The sequence below is a fragment of the Bufo gargarizans genome, chromosome 3 (genome assembly GCF_014858855.1).
Source record: "Bufo gargarizans isolate SCDJY-AF-19 chromosome 3, ASM1485885v1, whole genome shotgun sequence".
NCBI classification, from domain to species: Eukaryota; Metazoa; Chordata; class Amphibia; order Anura; family Bufonidae; genus Bufo; species Bufo gargarizans.
This window is the reverse complement of record NC_058082.1, coordinates 232,806,034-232,827,037: the sequence shown is the minus strand read 5'-3', so window position 1 is coordinate 232,827,037 and position 21,004 is coordinate 232,806,034. Positions and strand designations below refer to the sequence as shown.

Below are 21,004 nucleotides of genomic sequence, written 5' to 3'. Positions count from 1 at the left end.
TGATCAGGCGAAGGTTAGCTTTTTTGACACCATGGGTATTAAGGTTGAGGAAGGATTTATGCACACCGACCTTTTTAGGAAGGAGACTGACAGAAATTGTGTACTATATTCTGACAGTGCTCATCCTTTACCATTCAAAAAGGCTATTCCCAAATCGCAGATTCAGCAAGTAAATTTACTTTTAAACTGGCGTTTCTGGGTCCGCTTGCGAGATCCGTTTCAAAGCTCTCACAAGTGGCCCAAAAAGGATTAGTTCAGCCCCAATGGATAAGGATCCATTCAGAATGCTTCAATTTGGCTGTGTTTGTGTTTTTTAGGCGGTCACTAAAACGTAATGTAAGTCAATGGGGACGGATCGGTTCTTCACTGACACAGTATTGTGCAATTGAAAACGGATCCATCCCACATTGACTTTCAATAAAAGTCAGTTTTGACTTAGACTTTTTTTTTAATGAATAATGTAAATGGATCCGTTATGAACGGATACAAGCGTTTGCATTATCGGTGCGGATCCGTCTGTGCAGATACAAGACGGATCCGCACAAAACACCAGTGTGAAAGAAGCCTAAGACGTATTGTCTCTGACCCAAAGATACAGGGACAAAGGATTTGTGAAATGGTTGAGAGATTTAAGGGGAGGGGCTATCCTGAGAAAATCCTCAAGGAGGCAGTAAATACCCCCATAAGAGATAAGACAAAAGAGAAAAATCCTAGGATTGTTGTGGCGAAACCAACCTCGCCACTGGGTTTTGGAGGGGTCTGGCTACTAGCCTCTTGCCCCAGGATTATGGCCCATACTATCTTTGAAGGAGAAGTCAGGACGGCCAAATGTGAGTTCCATGGAATTCGGGAACCCCTGCTCGGATCTGGGTGATTTTTGGATATGTTGTTCACCCAGATCAGAGCTATCCATGGATGTATACATTATGGGGATATGTGGGGGTTTGAGGTGTTTTCTGTGTTTTGGGAAAAATGTGTGTTTTCTGTCTGTGAGTGATTAAGTTAGCCGATTACGTTTGGTCATTGTATTTTGTTGATTGCATTACAGACAGAGGGAAGGGGATTTTGTGTACAATTGCTGGGAAGGTTTCAATACTGTAAATGCATGTGATTGGCTGTTTTTACAAAACCCTGTGGGTGGTAACCTTGTTGGAAGATGTGTATAAATCAATGCTTGTGTGTTCAAATAAAGTTCCTGTTTTACCCTTTACCAAGTTGAGGCTGGTGTTTGGGTAACTGATCGACACTGGGGGATTTCTATACGCTGAAGATTTGCTATACTCCCCTGGCATAACTACTAGCTCTTGTAAGAGCTGTTCCTGCTCTCTGGATGTAGGAGAGGTTCACCCACTGGAGCCTGGAGCCTTGTCCTAGGTCCAGGGTGGGTTGGAAACGGTGAGACCTCAACCACGCTTCAGCGGTTAGTGGGGTCTGCAGTGCATACGGTGTCAAGTGGAGTGCTTGCAGTCCTCAGAAAGCACTTGGAGCATCTATCGACAGAGGTACCCGGTCGGGGTGCCAGGAGATCCGTTACAATTGTCTTCTCACATAAGTTTCACCCTTTTAACAAGCGGTTTGATGACATGGTCTGTAAACATTGGCAATTATTAGGGAGATCCTATGCACAAGTTGTGGAATTTAATAACCCTGTATTGATTTGTAATAAACATAGTAAGACCTACCGTGACCAGCTGGTACACGCAGATATTGACCCCATGAGAGATATTCCACGACAGATTTTTTTGAAGAATCAGAAGACTGGCACATATCCTTGTTTACATTGTGTGCAGTGTTCACACATTATCAAAGTAGAATCCTTATATCACCCACATACTGGTAGGGCCTTCCGAGTTCAGGGATACTTCACGTGCAATTCCACCAATGTTGTTTATTTAATAAAATGCCCATGTGGCTTAATTTACATTGGGGAAACAATGCAAACTGTGAGAGATCGCATCTGTAAACACAAATCGATGATACGGACCGGCAACTTGCCCATTTTCATGATTCCCTGGACACATTACAGCCTAGGGGATTGAATAGAGACTATGAGATTGTTCATTTACAATAGCGATATGCTGTGATTATAGGTGACTAAATGAATGTCTCTTTCTTGCAGACTGGGAACCTGCAATGATTGATCCCTTTAGTGGTATCGTCAATTTTGCTATTATGTTACATTAGTTTTTGTATATTTAATTGAGTTATTTATTGTTTGTTTATACACGTTTCTATTGATTGACATGTGTTTAGGCCTGTGGCGTCTGACGTCACTCCACGTATTCAATTAACTCTGATATAAAAGTGTGTAAGAATATATTATACATTGAGCTGATGAAGGCTGGACGGGCCGCAACGCGTCCTTATACTATTATCCGTGAATCTATGGAATAAAAGCAAGCATATTGATAAAAAGAGATAATGTCCGCTGAGATTTATTATACAACACCCACTTTTTTAGACCTGGCGTGATCGGGGAAATGTTGCAGATCTGTGATCTGCGTTTTTCTGGATAGTAAATGACCCACTAAGTCTGATGTATAGTCAGTGTATGTATAACCAAACAGATTAAGAATGAATGACACAACAGTAAAACAAGATACACAGGGCGATTATACAGATCCTGCACTGTCCATATCCAAGTTTCTACAATTAAAGCTTTGTTAAATTCTGTCCCTAGCACTTGGCACATTTGTCCCTATGCTCAGTTCACTGTGAAATGGTGGAGAGTGGGCGGGATTAGGCTTTTTATAGGGCTGTGAACAAGGAAGAGGAAGGACTGTCAAGAGGAAATTCGGATCCATTGCAAATCAAAGTTTTCCTGAAATTCTAATTGAATTCAATTTGTTTCACTTGGTTTCGCTCAACATTACTGATGACCTATCCTCAAAATAAGTCATTAGTATGTGATTCTGAGGGTAAGCATTATATTAATAATTCCATTGTTTTATATATTAGCTTTATGTTTGAACCAAATTTTTGATAATTCAGTGAACGTAAAAAGGTTAATGGGACTGTGCACTGTTAGGGGAAGACCTGAAGGAAAGCATACTTACCTACTTGCCAGCACTGGCTCTCTCCTCCTTCTATCCCTGATCTCTGCTGCATTCCCAGGATTTAAGCTTCTTTTTTGACTCTGCTGCAGCCAATCACTGGCCGGTGTGTTAACCTGCTCCCCTTTCCTCATGACAAATGGTCACATATGTATACTTCCCTTCGCCGGTCTGCCCTTGGGGGAGGGGGAGAGGCTTTGCACAACCCATTTAAGGACATTAACAGACGATCACTGAGCGTGCTTTCTAGATTGTTGTCAATTTAATAGAACAGTGAAAGCTATAATTAGAGGCAGTGCATTATAACTGCTGAAAAAATAATGCCAAGACATGTTCAAAATATTTAATAAACTTGGAATGGTAATTTTTATTGTGATCAGGCTGAAAAATAGCCCTCAAGGCACAACACATTGAATGATAATGAGGAAGGTATTGCTTGTCATAGCGGGAAGTTATCATCAGAATCTGAATTTAATATGGTATATTGGGGATTCTGAGCACTATATTTTACTTAATTTTCATTAAAATGGTTTCATTTTATGTAATGATTAGTTTTAGTCCTCCAATGTGAAATTATGTTCTAGTTTTGTGGCATGCATTGCTTTTAAACTCTTGAGGGAATGGAAAGTTCTTTGTATTGTGTTCATTACATGATTAAAAGTTGAATTCAAGAGCCTTTACATGTATGGTACTGGAGCGATGGGTAAAGATGGCTCCCGCGTGCAGGGAGCGCCATAGCCAGCAGGTCTCCACAGTTTCAAACAGCAGAGACTCGCTGCTTATGACCGCGACCGGCAATAAAGCTGATCGTGGTCATTAAAGCCTTTAAATGCCGTGATCAAGTATGATCACGGCATCTAAAAGCTAAAAAACCCAGAAGCTCGTGCTTCCGGACTTCTTTCCAGCATCCTCTGAGGCCAATGAGGATGTCAGTATTTGGTTTCAATACGCTGAGTATCTATGAAGAGACCCAGGGTATTGAAGCTGCAATTCTTATGTTGGCCAGCAGGTGGCAGGCCAACATAAGAACTAAGCAATTCTAGTACCCTTAATGATCTATAAGAAAAATAATGTTTTGTAGCCTCAAACAAGAGCTATAAAACCATTTAAAAAAGTAAAAAAAGTAATAAATAGATAAAAAATAAAAAATAAATGTAAATCACCTCCCTTTCTGTAGAATATAAAAATAAATACATAAATATAAAAATATTTTTTCAATACTGTGAATGGCGTAACAGAACAAAAGGGTCAAAATGGCCAATTTGCCATGTTTTCATTGCTTCTTACCCCAAAAAAGGAATAAAATGTGATCAAAAAGTCACACAGCCTCCAAAATGGTGTCAATAAAACTACAGATGGTCCCGCAAAAACTGAGCCCCCAAAAATGTTATGGGGATCAGAATATGTGAAAAAAAATTTAAGTTTTAATTTATTTTTACACCATTTATACATAAAAAACCTATACATATGTGGTATCATTGTAATCATACTAACCCAGACAATAAAGGGCATGGTTGCCCCAAAGGGAACACTGTAGGGACAAAACCCTTAAAATGGTGGAGTTGCGTTTTATTTTCTAATTCCACCCCATTTGGAAAAAAAAATTGCCACTACATTGTGTGCCATAGAAAATGGCATTAGAAAGTACAACTTGTCCTGAAAAAAATAAGCCCTCATATGAATATGTGAACTTAAAAAAAAAAAAGTTATGGCTCAAGGAAGATAGGGAAGAAAAAGGAAATGCAAAAAAGAAAAAACCTCCGGTATCCTAGGGGTTGTCCTCAGGATAGGTAATCAATATCAGATTGGTGGGGCTACGACTCCCAGGCACCCCCCCCCCCCCCAATCAGCTGTTTGAAGAGAAGGCAGCGCTCATCTGCCTTCTCTTCTCCATTTACCAGCTCGCCGCAGCAGTGGTGAGCAGGCGTTATTACAAGTATGGCACATTCACTTCTATGGGACGACTCAGTCTGTTAAAGTGAATACTGCAGAGCCATCCCATAGAAGTGACTGGGGATGCCATACTTGTAATTACACCTGCTCACTACTGCAATTGCTGTGACGAGCAGGTAAAAAGAGCACAGAAGGCAGGGCTCCTATGATTACTGCCTTCTCTTCAAACAGCTGATCGGCAGGGGTGTCGGGAGTCAGACCCCCACTGATCTGATATAATAAGACTGAGTCCTGCCCTTATCACTTGTATTGCTGTGTGTATAAGCAATGACGGTAGTTGTTCATAAGACTGCAGAACTGGACTTCAGCTTTAACTGTCACCTTTCCCAGGTACTAACTGAGTCTTCCATGGCTCAGAAACCACCAGGACATTCAGTAGGGCCAAACTGTATAACAACCAGATGGTTGCAAGAAAATAATATGAATCGTATCAACACTAGCAGCCAACAAATGCACAAAATTAAACAACTAGATGACAGGAACCAAATGATGGTGAACTGATTAAGGAGGTGGTCCTCCAGCAGTGAAGCAGAGAGAACATGGTCATGGTATACAGGATTACAGCTGGGTGGTGAACAACAAACTTTACTGCATCAATGAGGCAGAAGGACTACTGATTCCAAGGTACATTTTCTTGACACAAATGGAATATAGTAGAGAAGGATACTAGGAACACAAGTGTTCAGGAAACAAATGCATAAAACTCAAGCTATGCCCAGCCACAAGCAGAATACAAGTACATTGAGGCTACGTGTGACTGAAAATACAGTGGGAAAAGTCTTCTGCAGAAATGGCTGTAAATTTCACCTTCTTTACCAAAAAGGTTCTCCAGCAACATAAATTGACATGCTGCAGATTTCAAATCCACACCATATATACAATGCTGTTTTCTACATAGTGTGGGGATGAAACTTTTTGACAGCTGAGTCTGTTTTGGGCCTTAAAGGGGTTGTCTCACTTCAGCAAGTGGTATTTATCATGTAGAGAAAATTAATACAAAGCATTTACTAATATATTGGTATTGTCCATATTGCTTCCTTTGGTGGCTAGACTCATTCCTTCATCACTAAATAATTTTTAGAAAGGCTCCACCAGCAAGCTACTGGAGCTCAGCCTTTCAGTTACCAGCTGAAAGAAAACAGATAAATCAAATAATAATATAGGCTGGCTCACAGTATTTTTATGCATCAAAATAAAATATTTATTACTTTTATCAATATAAAATACAACTACTTAGATATCAACATATCAGCATAAATACATACAGACGTGGACAAAATTGTTGGTACCCTTTGGTCAATGAAAGAAAAAGTCACAATGGTCACAGAAATAACTTTAATCTGACAAAAGTAATAATAAATTAAAATTCTATAAATGTTAACCAATGAAAGTCAGACATTGTTTTTCAACCATGCTTCAACAGAATTATGTAAAAAAATAAACTCATGAAACAGGCATGGACAAAAATGATGGTACCCCTAGAAAACACAGAACATAATGTGACCAAAGGGACATGTTAATTCAAGGTGTGTCCACTAATTAGCATCACAGGTGTCTACAACCTTGTAATCAGCCATTGGGCCTATATATATGGCTCCAGGTAATCACTGTGTTGTTTGGTGATATGGTGTGTACCACACTCGACATGGACCAGAGGAAGCAAAGGAAAGAGCTGTCTCAAGAGATCAGAAAGAAAATTATAGACAAGCATGTTAAAGGTAAAGGCTATAAGACCATCTCCAAGCAACTAGATGTTCCTGTGAGTACAGTTGCACATATTATTCATAAGTTTAAGATCCATGGGACTGTAGCCAACCTCCCTGGACGTGGCCGCAGGAGGAAAATTGATGACAAATCTAAGAGACGGATAATCCGAATGGTAACAAAAGAGCCTAGAAAGACTTCTAAAGAGATTCAAGGTGAACTTCATGCTCAAGGAACATCAGTGTCAGATCGCACCATCCGTCGTTGTTTGAGCCAAAGTGGACTACATGGGAGACGACCAAGGAGGACACCATTGTTGAAAACGAATCATAAAAAAGCAAGACTGGAATATGCCAAACTACATGTTGACAAGCCACAAAGCTTCTGGGAGAATGTCCTGTGGACAGATGAGACAAAAATCGAAGTTTTTGCCAAGGCACATCAGCTGTATGTTCACAGACGAAAAAATGAAGCATATCAAGAAAAGAACACTGTCCCTACTGTGAAACATGGAGGAGGCTCTGTTATGTTCTGGGGCTGCTTTGCTGCGTCTGGCACAGGGTGTCTTGAATCTGTGCAGGGTACAATGAAATCTCAAGACTATCAAGGAATTCTAGAGAGAAATGTACTAGCCAGTGTCAGAAAGCTTGGTCTCAGTCGCAGGTCATGGGTCTTGCAACAGGACAATGACCCAAAACACACCGCTAAAAACACCCAAGAATGGCTAAGAGGAAAAAATTGGACTATTCTAAAGTGGCCTTCTATGAGCCCTGACCTCAATCCTATTGAGCATCTTTGGAAGGAGCTGAAACATGCAGTCTGGAAAAGGCACCCTTCAAACCGGACACAACTGGAGCAGTTTGCTCATGAGGAGTGGGCCAAAATACCTGCTGAGAGGTGCAGATGTCTCATTGACAGTTACAGGAAGCGTTTGATTGCAGTGATTGCCTCAAAAGGTTGCGCAACAAAATATTAAGTTAGGGGTACCATCATTTTTGTCCATGCCTGTTTCATGAGTTTATTTTTTTACATAATTCTGTTGAAGCATGGTTGAAAAACAATGTCTGACTTTCATTGGTTAACATTTATAGAATTTTAATTTATTATTACTTTTGTCAGATTAAAGTTATTTCTGTGACCATTGTGACTTTTTCTTTCATTGACCAAAGGGTACCAACAATTTTGTCCACGTCTGTATATGTGTATATTGTATAGATATAGACAGTGCGGAGCTCACGCACTAACCTATACAGACTGGAGTACTCCTAACAAATAAATAGAACCTTATGGCTATACTGGACCTGCAAAATTTCAGTTGAAACCACTAGAAATGTCCACAGACTTATATACCAATTTACCAGTTTGTTAGAACCGGACAGGTTCAAAGATTGTCCTTGTAACAGTAAACTCTGTATTTAGGTACCTTTTGACGGTGGTGATTATACTGCTTTTCAAGTTACAGCGTTTGCTCTCTCTCTCTCCACTTTGGGAGCGAGCTTCCGACCCGTTCTCACAGCGTCCCACGTGGCCAGCTGGATGGCAAGTCGCTGGTTGATGACGTAGGTGCTTGGAGCCGTAGGGTTGGCGGAAGCTGATGCAGCTGCGATGTTACTTGCTTGAACCCGTTAGGTTACCGGAGCTTTTGTTCTGTAGCGTTGATACACAAACGGACAGATAGATGATAGCATAAGGAGTCCTGAAAAAGTCCTTTTTTGCAGGATAAAAACCGCACCAGTAGCCTTGGTCTAATACACACTAGACGCGTTTCGGAACGTTGTTCCTTCCTCAGTAGTTGAATGTAGAATGCTGGATGTGAACCTACTAGTCATGGATTTAAATACCCTTTCGGGTTTGAAATAAAATATGGTTCGGATCCTGGACTGTGCAGCTTAATGGGCTGCAAAATCCTGATCTTCACCCTATCTGCTAATAGCACATAAATATCAATGTTAGACTCCAGTATATTATACACTGGAGTCTATAGTATCACACCATGTAAATATACATTAAAAAATGACAAATTAAAATTAAAAAATAAAATGAACAAATCACTAGCTCAGGAACTGCCGGAATATCTGGAGTGTAGCACTGGGGGGGATGGGAAGGAATGCAGGGGGAGTCAGTGCGCTGTTAACCAGCCTAGCATCGACTCCCCGTGTAAACCAACCCATCCTCCCTATAGGAAGCCAAAAATTTCAATCTCCGAGTTGAGACCCGCAGGCATCAAAGATCCAAACTCGAAGATCTTCTTGGACTCCTGTCTAGACATTTTGGCCACAAAATCTCCTCCCCGATTGTATGGCCAAAAATTTCATTTGGCTAGGGTCACCTGCATGATAAAGTTTAAAATGTTTGGATAAGGGATGCGTTTCAGACAGTTTCTTAATATTATTGATATGTTCTGCAATTCTAGTCTTGAATACCCTTTTAGTGCGTCCGATGTACTGCTTTGGGCATGGGCATTGAATAATGTAAATGACAGCTTTACTATTGCATGACAAAATGTCATTAATTTCCCATTTGAAATTATTAGACGTTGATGTTATCAATTTTATGTTTCTATCAAACTGTGTTTGTCTACAGTTTTGACAGCAGCCACATCTGAAGAAACCTTTCAGATTTCATTCCTTCATCACATTATACATGTCTTAATTCCATGGTTTTGACCACCCTGCAATCCAGCATCGGTGGCTGTGCTTGCACACTAAAGAAAAAAGCACTGGCTTCTCTGATGGCCGGGACCATAGGAATGCACATATTCTGGCGCTTTTTCCTATAGTGTGCAACCATGGCCACCAATCCTGGATTGAAGGGTGGTCGTAAGCATGGAAACTAGACATGTATAATGTGATGGAAAAATGAGCCTAGCCAGCAAAGGAAGCAATACAGATAAATATACAGATATACATTTTGTTGTGTTCATTTTTCGGTATAAATAAGATAACCTAAGATAAGATAACCGATTTCACGTGTTTTGGTCAGTGATTTCCATCAGTGATTGTGAGCTAAAACCAGGATTGGAGACTCTACAGACATAAGGTATAAGGGAAAGATCTGCACCTGTTCTGTTTTTAGAGTCAAACCTGGTTTTCGCTCACAACCACTGATGGAAATCACTGATGTGTGAATGAGGCATAAAGCGATACCAAATACACACAGTTTTTTTTGTTTTACTACTTGCACTACTTTTTAAAAAGAAGAAACTGTTTTAGCATTGCTGTATTCCAAGACCTATAACTTTTTTATTTTTCTTTCTACGGAGCTGTATGATGGCTTGATTTTTGTGTGGCGCCTTGCCATTTTCATTGGTATCGTTTTGGGATATGTAACACTTTTTAATTAATAAATAAATAAAGTAATCAGCTTCTGCTATAACTCTGTGCTACTGACCTCATTTCTATGCCTGAGCAATTAGGTTCCTAGCTTGCCAAGTTCCTTTCAAATATGTGCTGTTTCCTCTTGTCTGCCCATGTACTGACCTGTGCCTGTTTACCGTTGTGACCCTCTGCTGCCCTCTGTTGATCCCAGACCTATATCACAGAATTACAGTGGCCTACCGGCCTTTACTGATTACATGTTTTGCCTGTTCCTTCAGTGCCTTGCACCAGTGTCTCTGACCCGCTTGGGTCAACTGTCATTCACACCGGAACTAGGAGGTACCGGTATGGTGGTTCCCTGCAGGGAAGTCAAGATCCCTGTATAGAGGTTACAGGGTGAATACAGGGGAGCCACCAGGATAATGCCCTTAGGTTTAGCCCAAAGTCAAACAGGATTATTGACACAGTGGTTCTATACCTACTGCCATAACAGCCTGGAGATAGTGGTGCACCATTTACTTGATCAGCCCTTCACACATGTAAGGTTTCAGTGAACACATTTCAGTATGTTTTATTATTCACCTTTACGTGTGGCAGGTACTAATTTGTGTGTTCCAATTGCGAATGTAATGTAAGTCATTACATATAAGTTGAAACCCATTACCCATTATTTGCTGCTTACAATGCTTATGATTGATATCTATTTCTGGTTTATCTTTCTATAGATTTTGCTCAGCTTGTTTGTGGCAGTTATCTTGGACAATCTAGAGCTTGATGAAGACTTGAAGAAGCTCAAACAGGTAAGCTAATCAAATTATGTTTCTGCTGACACAAAACATTTCCTTTCATCAGATATAGACAAATACAGTGATGTTGTCTTTATTAACCTACTTTCTATCACTGAAGCCGCAGATTTGCTTCATTTTCAGGGCAATTACTTCATAGAGTTTATTTGTTCTCACCATGATCTGTATAGTTAATCTCTCAATGATTAAACAGGACTTTAAAGTAGTGACAATGGCGTTTTATTTCTTGCCTACTAATCAGTCATGCTTTAGCAGGATAGGTCATCTATATCAGATTGGAGGGGGGGGGGGGGGGTATCGTCTGGAAATCCCATCAATTGGGTAGCTGAAGGAGTTGTGCCAATCCAGAAAAGGCACAGCTCTGTACATTGGTTATTGACCATGAATAGTATTGCAGCTCTCTCCCATTAAAGTGAGCTGCAGTACCATTCTGGATAGCTTATCAATATTAAGGTCCTGAAAACTTCTTTAAAAAAGACCTGTCACCTCTTCAAATATGTGTTTTAGTAACTATTTGCATTCCCCATGCAATACAAATTCTGGAGAATATTTACTTATAATTGAATATTGTGTCATTCCTCTTTGATTCCTATTTAAATAATACATTGACAACTGAGTGTTACCACATTAGGAGTTTGTCCCTGCACTAAGGAAAATATAAATGATACCTAGTTTTATTGAAGTATTTCTATTCTATATGTGATCTCAAAGTGCAGTTCCTTATTCACTCAATATAATGTGGGAAGCAGAAATAACCATGTATTGGCTGTAAAATGTCGCTTGAAGGAACTAGCCTCCCACACCTATCTTATATACCCATAAGCATTGTAATTATATAGTGGAATAAATAGGAACCAATACCTCAGTATATTGATCAATTGTAAGATGGCATACCTGCGCTATGAAAATTGAGAACAATAGAGCTTTCATACCTTTATCCCAATTCTACACCTACAATCATAATAAAGATTACCTTGTATATAACGTCCTGTAACAGCATTAGTAAACTGAAAATTGATTTTCTATCTAGGACAGGCATGTCCAAACTGCGGCCCTCCAGCTGTTGCAAAACTACAACTCCCAGCATGCCCTAATAGCTGTAAGCTATTCAGGCATGCTGAGAGTTGCAGTTTTGCGACATCTGGAGGGCCGCAGTTTGGACATGCCTGATCTAGGACAGTGATAGTTAACCTCTGGCACTCCAGCGGTTTTGATACTACAACTCTCAGCATACTCCAATCATTTCTATTGAGTTCTGTGAACAGCTAAGCAAGTGTTCATCTTGGGAGGTGTAGTTTTGCCACAGCTGGAGTGCAGGAAGTTAGTCATCACAGATCTAGGATGTTTAAAAATCTGTGTTCACTGCCACAGGAGGACATATTTTCTATTTACGTTTCAATGGCCTAGTGCTGCTGAAATGAAAAGGAAAGAAAAAAATAATAATTTTCTATAAAAATTGAGTATTAAAAAATTCCACTTTTTAGTAAACATGTCCCTTTAAAAGATTTGTCCCACAGTATAATCGTTAATTTCTAACGATAATTTGTTTTCCCTTAGTCCTAACAGCAGCACAGATGGGGTTAACTGCCCCCCGTGGACTGGTAGGACCGGCGGAATTTTAATGAGCCCAAAGATTAAACCAATAAAAGAACTCCAGCTCCCTTAAAGGGAGGGGTTCATCCCCCAGCCCACCGTGTATGTTACAAGAAAAAAAGTACTTTAGGGCGGGAAATTTGTGTGCTGCTGTTAGGACTAAGGGAAAACAAATTATCGTTAGAAATTAACGATTCCCTTACGTCCTACCAGCAGCACAGATGGGGAGATAGCAAGAAGAATCCCCTAGGGAGGGTCCTCATGCTCGGCAGAAGTAAGGACTGTCTGCCCAAAGGCCGAGAACTCCGATATCCTAGCATCGATCCTATAATGGGAGATGAAGGTAGACTCAGAGCTCCAGGAGGCTGCCTTACAGATCAACTCTAGGGGGAGAAGACTTCTTTCCGCAACAGAGGTAGCTACGGCCCTTGTAGAATGGGCCCTCACAAACTCCGGAGGATCTAAGGCTTGGGAAATAAAGGCTTCCTTAATGGCCTCCTTAACCCAGCGACTAATAGTCGTCTTAGACGCTTTCCGGCCTTTTGACTTACCGGCAAACAGGATAAAGAGATTTTCATCTGACCTGAATTCTTTAGATCTATCCACATAGATCTGAAGGCATCTAGCTATGTCCAGTGGATGTCGAACTGGAGCATCAGAGGAGGAGGCAGAGAGCAATACAGGTAGAGAGACTACCTGATTAATATTTTGGAAGGTAGAAACCTTAGGTCTAAAGTAAGGTAGAAATTTCAGAAGGACCCTGTCTTGTAGAAACATGGTATAAGGGTAAGATGCGGAGAAAGCTTGAAGCTCCGAGACTCTTTTGGCCGAAGTTATGGCCAGAAGAAAAACCATCTTAAGAGTTAAAAGTTTAAAACTTGCCTCCTCCAAGGGTTCAAAGGGGGGAGATGCTAGCCCCTTAAGAACAACTGACAAATCCCATTGAGGAACGGGTCTCAGTATTGTAGGCTTCAATCTTTCCGCTCCTTTAAGGAAGCGCTTCATGAGCGGGCCCCGAGAATATGGTCTGTTAAGACAGGCCGAGATGGCAAAAACTTGGACCTTCAGGGTAGAAGGGGAGAGACCTCTGTCTATCCCATCCTGGAGGAACTGTAAGATCGCTGCGAGGGGCGGATCTGCGGACGCCACCTGGTTGGAGCTACACCAAGAGGCGAAGATCCTCATAATCCGAGAGTAGGCCTTTCTGGTAGACTCTGCTCTGGAATGCGATAAAGTTCTCAGGACCGACTCAGAGAGCCCTTCCACTCTGGGAAGGGACTGGTCAACCTCCAGGCTGTCAGGTTGAATCTGTGCAGATCTGGGCAGAGATGCGTGTCCCACGACACCAGGGTCTGCTCCGGGGGGAGTCTCCAATATTGTCCCCGACTCATCTGAATGAGCTGGGTAAACCAGGATCTCCTGGGCCAGAACGGTATGATGGCTATTACCGAGGCCTGATCCTGACGGATTTTCATCAATACCCTCGGGATCATGGAAAAAGGAGGGAAGATGTACGCCAGCCTGAACCTCCACGGTATTGTCAGAGCATCTATCGCCAGGGGGTTGTCCTCCCTGTAAAGGGAACAGAACCTCTGTACCTTGGCGTTGAACTTGGTTGCCATGAGATCCACCTCTGGCATCCCCCACCTGAGGATTAACTGTTTGAAGATCTCCGGATGTAATGACCATTCCATGGTCGGTAGGCCACGACTTAGGCGGTCCGCGATGACATTGAGGGAGCCTTTGATGTGAGTGGTGGATAGATGGGATAGGTTCAGCTCTGCCCACCGAAGAATTACCCCAATCTCTAAGAGAAGGGGTACGGATCTTGTGCCCCCTTGCTTGTTTATATAAAGCACGGCAGTCATGTTGTCTGACTGGACTTTCACTGCTTTGCCCCGAATTTGAGGGGCGAAGTGAAGGAGGGCTAGCCGGATAGCACGCATCTCGCGGAGATTTGAGGAAAGATGCCGCTCCTGAGGAGACCAGGACCCCCGAACTGGGGACCCGTCTAGATGAGCGCCCCAGCCTACAAGGGACGCGTCCGTGGTCAATATGAGCCAAGCTGGTTGGGTCATAGACCTCCCTTCTGGTAGATGAAACCACCATCTGAGGGAATTCCGGGATTGATTGGATAGGGAGCACAGGGAATCTAGCCCCCTGGGGCTGCCGTTCCACTTGCTTAAGACCTCCGATTGAAGGGGTCGGAGGTGCCATAAAGCCCAAGGGACTGCATCCGCAGCCGCTGACATGAGCCCCACCATCTTCATGAGGGTCCGTATGGAGACTCGTCGTGGTACGTAAAGGAACCTTGCTAGGTCCTGAATCCGCATTCTTCTTTCTGGTGTCAACCGGAGGGACATCTGTAAAGAGTCGACTATGAATCCTAGATAGTGGATAGAAGTCGAAGGGCTCACGTTCGACTTCGACCAGTTGACCATCCAGCCTAGGCGGAGCAGAAAGGATATTGCGACATGAAGTTGGTGGGAAAGTAGAGGGACTGAAGAGGCTAGAAGAAGCCAGTCGTCCAGGTAAGGGACAGTGGTCAGACCTTGGAGTCTCAATGCTGCCACTACCGATACTACCACCTTGGTGAAGATCAGGGGGGCAGAAGAGATTCCGAAGGGAAGGGCGGCAAACTGGAAATGTTTGCACACACCTGATATCTGGACCGCGATCCTGAGAAACTTCCGGGAGGAAGGGTGGATCGGGATGTGGAGGTAAGCGTCTTTGAGGTCCAGAGTAGCCATCACATCCCCAGGGTTGAGGAGGTGGCTGACTGACCTTATGGTTTCCATGCGGAACCTGGTCCTTTTTATGAAACGATTGAGAAATCTCAAATCTATAATCATCCGAAGATCTCCCGTCTTTTTGGGTACCAGAAATACCGGGGAATAAATCCCTGAACCCTTCTCCCCTGCCGGTACCTCCTCCAGGGCTCCCTTGGAAAGGTAGTCTTGGATATAGGCTTCCAAGACCCTCTGCCTGGTTGGCAAAAAACTGCGTGTAGCAATGAATCTTCCTGGGGGGGGAGAAATAAGGTCTATTAGATAGCCGGTGGTTACTATATTTTGGACCCAGGGGTCTCGAATTTCCTGGGCCCACACGTGACTGAAAAAGAAAAGACGCCCCCCCACAGGGAGGTGGGGGAGGGGTACGGGATAATCGAGAGGCGTAACGGTAGGGACAGCAGGGTCTATCCAAGAGCCTCTGAGAGGCCCATAGTCAGGAGGGCTTTGCCTCCCTGGGTTTGCGGGAACGCCTGGAAAATTTTCTAGGCGGTCCCCCCCAATCCTTACGTCCCTGCTGTCCTGAGCGACCTCCGCGGGCTTGTCTTCCCCTGCCTCGAAAGGGCTGCTGGGGAAGGCTCTTCCCCTTCTTGTCCGATAGACCCTCCATAATAGTGTCTAGCTCAGACCCGAAAAGACGGCTAGGTTCAAAGGGGAGCCCACAGAGGTTATATTTGGATGCGTTATCCGCATTCCAAGGCTTGAGCCAGAGAGGTCTCCTGGCGGCAGACACCAAAGCCATAGTCTTGGCCGCCAATTTTAATTGGAGTTGGGCTGTGTCACAGAGGAAATCCACCGCTAAGTTGACGGACTTGAAGGCAGCAAGAATATCGTCCCGAGAGACACTCTGGTCAACCTCAGTCTGAATTTGGTTCAGCTTGGATCTGAGGAAGGAGGAGACCTCTGTGGCAGCAATAGAGGTCGAGGCCGAGGCTGCGGCCGCTGAATAACCTCTCCTGAGGGTGCACTCTGCCCTCCTGTCTAGTGGGTCCTGCAGGCTAGACCCATCGTCTGCAGGAACCAGAGTGCGCCTGGACAACTTGGCAATCGCCATGTCCACCTTAGGAATGGAACCCCATGATTCCACTAAGGGTATAGCCATAGGAAACATAAGCTTAAACTTCCTAGTAAGGACTGGGCCTTTCTCAGGCTTTTTCCACTCCGTGCGCATCACGGAGAGAAGGGTCTCATCTGCCTTAAAGACCCGCTGGGTCCGGCAGGCGGGATCGGAAGACTCCCCGACGTCAACATCATGGTCCCCCGACCTGATGGACCTTAGAAGCTTCTGGGTCTTTTCCGGTGGAAAGAACCCCGAAGACGTCTCTTCCTCATCCGAGGAAGATGACCCCACAGAAAGGGGCATAGGCCTATCGGTGGGGAGGGGCACCTCCATTGGTGTTTGGGAGGGAACAGGTAGTCTCTCATTAAGGAGACTTACGACCCCTTTAATGGAGTCGTCGACATAAGTCTTAGCCCACTGGTACATGTCCTGCATGGAAGGCTCAGTAGCAGTGGCGGAACAACAGCTGTTGCATCTGGAAAATGGGCAGCTGTCCTCAAGAGGCGTATTGCAGTCATAGCAAGCCAGGTGTTTCCTCTTGGTGGCTGATTTCCGAAGCTGATCGGGCTCTCTGGGAGAGGCCATAGCTAAAAAGGGAACAAAAAGGAGAGGAATTTAAAGCATCATTAAATGGAAAATAAGAAAAAACCCCTCCAGTGTCCTGAGCACGAACCAGAGGAGAGAACAAAATAGCTGAGCAAAAGAGAAAGAGCAGTCTGAAGGCAATGTCTCACAAATCAGGAGACTCTGGAGCTAGCTTGTTAAAGCAGCGCAACCAGAGACCGACTGAGGGAATCAGGGAGCTTAAATAGGATAGCTCCGCCCAGGGGAGTGGTAAAGTCAAGGCTAAAAACCTCCCCCTAAGCACAGCTACAAACAAACTCCCTTTGGAAAGAAAAGGGGGGAAAAAAAGGCATAAGCCTATAAGGAAATGTCCCCACATAACGCTCATCCCTGCTGCGCCAGAAAAAAAGAAAAAGAACGGCCGGATAACCCCGGCCGGCCGACGCCGAGGAAACCGGAAGTGACGCCGAGGCAAGGGCCGCGTCACTTCCGGTCATGGCGGCGCCCAGCAAAAGGAGCGCTGCCGGCTATCGCAGGGGAGTGGGAGGACCTGTGAGCACGGAAAACACATGCTACAAGGAGCGCAATATAAGCGCACACAGATAAGTAAAAGAGGGACCGAGAACTAAGTCAGCATGGTCCCAAAACCCCTGTCTAATAAACCAGGGGGAAAAAAGAGAGAACTCGCCAGTCCACCTGTCCGCGAGGACAGAAAAAAACACGGTGGGCTGGGGGATGAACCCCTCCCTTTAAGGGAGCTGGAGTTCTTTTATTGGTTTAATCTTTGGGCTCATTAAAATTCCGCCGGTCCTACCAGTCCACGGGGGGCAGTTAACCCCATCTGTGCTGCTGGTAGGACGTAAGGGAATTCAACATTATAAATTTCGTTAGCTCACAACAGTTTTTCAATTAAAATATTTTTAATGCTCCTGTGCTGAAAGTTTTTAGTTTTTTTTAATGCTCCTGTGCTTGAAATTTTCTCTCAGAACATCCACTTAGTGTGTCCATTGCTGGTGGTCACACATGCTTAGGAGCTCGGTCTCACCTTCTGGATAGTCTTGTACACGAGCAGAGGAGCGATTCCTGCTATTGTTTAGGGTGCCATTAGAAATCAGCACACTGGAAGCAGCTTCTCAATTATTGTAATAGAAAATTATGTTTTGTGTGGTTTAACATACCAGGGGTGTTAAATAAGTTGTCTACCTCAGTATGTTATGTCAGTGTTATGCCTTATTTACATGTCAGTGTTTTGGTCAGTGATAACCATCAGTGATTTTGAACCAAAACCTGGGGATTTGGAGCTTTGTTCTGTGATTAAATTCCTTACCAAGGAAGAAAAAAAGTTTAAATAAAGGATGATTGCTGTACTGCATATGGTGATGATGCACCTTCCTACTACCAAGTAAAGTATTGGGCCAAACAGTTTAAATGGGGTAGGGAATGAATTGAAGATGAGCCTTGTTCAGGATGACCTGTCAAAACATCGTCAGAGGAAATTTGCTGTCAGGTGGAGGCCATGATTTAGGAAGATCATCTGGTCAAAGTTGGTGTTATAGCTCATAAGTTTGGCATTTCAGTTGACACAGTTTCCAGTATCATTAATGATATTTTGATGATGTCAAAGGTCAGTTCCTGGTGGGTTCCATGAATATTGAGCAAAACATTTGTCTCCAGCAATTTAGCCAAGAAAATTTAGACATGTTTGAAAAAAATCCATGAGACTTCTATTCTCAAATTATTACGGGTGATGAAACATGGGTCCACCATCATGATCCTGAGACCAAACAAGAGCACATGCAATAGAAGCACAAAGGGTCAGCAACTCCAAAGAAATTTTGTATGCAGCAGTCAGCTGGAAAGATCATGGCAACAGTTTTTTGGGATACAGAAGGCGTTTAATTACTAGAATTCAAGCCACACAAGTCAACAATTATTAGAGACACCTATGCTTCAACAATGAAGGCATTATGTGAGGCAAGCAAAGAGAAATGCAGTGGGGAGTTGTCGGCAGGTGTGCTGCTGCTTCAAATGCGCCAGTTCAGAAGTCTGGCAAATCACAAGCTGCTATCAGGGAATGTGGCTTCATGGAGCTTAACCTGGCTCCCAGTAATTACTTTCTCTTTTGAAACCTGAAGAAATTTCTGTGTGGACAACAATTTCCTGATGATAATGCAGTTAAAGAGGCGGTAACAGGGTTCCTGCAGCAGAAAGAAGTCTCCTATTCTGAGGGCATCTGATCACTGGAGAGGTCCAGCTAGAGAATTAACCCTTATATATAGCAGTTACTTAAATATTTTATTTTATTTCATATCTCAATACACATACTGAATGTCCATAGTAGGTACCCATACACGTATGGCTAGGTAAGTTTAGTCTTGAGTGGGGACGGTATCCCTGTATTAGACCCTAAGCTAAACCCTATGCCCAGGGACGGCCCCTGATGGTGGGGACTCCCTGTCCTCGAGCCTAATGCTAACAGCTCCTATATAACCCTCGCTGTTAGGGAGCGCCTATATAGTAAGGGACCTACCTGGACAGCAACACAAAACAGACATTAAATAGGTGCGCCATGCATACAGCCCTAGTGATATATGAATATCAGAAGGTACACGCCGCACCGGACTAACTAGTTAAAAAAAACACCCTGTGATGAGGATGTTTATGGTCACTAAGATATATAGACCAAACCGATACACTTAGAACCCCAACGCGTTTCCCCCACGGTGTGGGATCATCAGGGGGCAAATGGAACTCTCAATTTAATTAGATAGTATAGTATAAAAAATAGCTGCAACAATTAGGCAGCATGTAGCCGATGTATCACACTGAGAGAGTGGAGGCCCAAATCATGAGGCCACTCTATTAGTGAAGGTTTCACATCCTCCTCAGTGTGATAATGTCTGTTACCACAGAGGCAGTAGTTTGAACTGGACCCTTAGAATTTACACAGTAGTGTTATTAGGAAGGTTTGAAGGGAGCTTTGGGAAGGGAGCTTTGGGTATATTCTATCACTTAACCACGGTCATTAAATACACGGGTGTAGGTTTTCAGTCCAGGTATTTAGATATCGCTCCTCAAGTGATATGCTAAATGTCAGCCAGGCACAGATTGTTATATGGGACCAGCGTCCACGTATGACATAGAGCTTGGATAGGTCCTTAATTATGTAGGTCTGAGCCCGCAGATATGGCTATTGGGACATTTAGGTGGTCAAGATGTCAGGTCCCCCCATGTCTTTCCTCCTGGGGTCCAGATCTGATCACTGGAGGCAAAGGGAAATAAATGTGTTGAAGTCAAGGAGGATTACATTTAAAAGTGTTCGATTTTCTTGGAAAATTTAGTTTTCATTTTCAGGTAGATAACTTATTGAACTCCCCTCATAGAAATATAGGGGCAAATTTATTAAGGCCGGCATTTATTTAGACGCTGGTCTTAATAAGGCCCTGTGCTGGTGGTGAATCTGCTGAAGTCATGAAGACGCGCCAGCCTCATCATAACTTTGGCGGATCAATCGCCGCTTCTAAATGTAAGCCAGCTTCCAAGTTGTCTTACATTTAGACCATTTTTTATGCCTAAACCAAGCGCAGAAAATGCTAACTAAGACTGGCCTGCCAGCCCATCCCCTTCCCACGACACGACCACTTTTTTAAACCTGGTATAAGCGGGGTGAAGTCGCAGATTGCGGTGCAAAGGACGTTTGCTTTGAAATCTGCGTCAGAAATACGCCTAATATAGGCATATTTCTGGTTAATAAATGATCCCCATAATATTTCATCATAGAAAAAAACTTTTATAGGCCATCTCCTCTTACTCGAGGGATCGACTGATCACAGGGTGCTATGCAGAGCCGTACAGGAAATAAAGGATAACATACCTGCAGGACAGCAAATGATATTTTGGCTAAAGAATAAAACACACTGATTATCAGTCTGTGTTTTGAGACCCAAAGTATGGAATAACACACAAAGAGGTTTTCTAACATTAAAGCAACATACTGAGAGAAACCTAAAATGCAGTAAGATGTCCACCTGAATGTAGTTTTTTCTACCTATTTCTTCCATGTGACATAAGCGATAGTGATTAAACATCTAAAAGCAGAGAAATGTCCATGAGATATCTTGCCATTTGCCCAAATCAACAAAAAGTTCAAGAATTATATATCTTT

At 43.2% G+C, this 21,004-nt stretch overlaps 1 protein-coding gene across 2 annotated transcripts in view; it reads left to right on the top strand.

The window, feature by feature from the left end:
* The window catches only part of NALCN (sodium leak channel, non-selective), a 759,765-nt gene that overhangs the window by 493,046 nt on the left and 245,715 nt on the right, over positions 1 to 21,004 (top strand). For both annotated transcript variants that reach the window (XM_044284936.1, XM_044284935.1), the window contains one exon: positions 10,753 to 10,827. In XM_044284936.1, the coding sequence (XP_044140871.1) occupies positions 10,753 to 10,827 (75 nt within the window). The remainder of the gene's footprint in view (positions 1 to 10,752; positions 10,828 to 21,004) is intronic.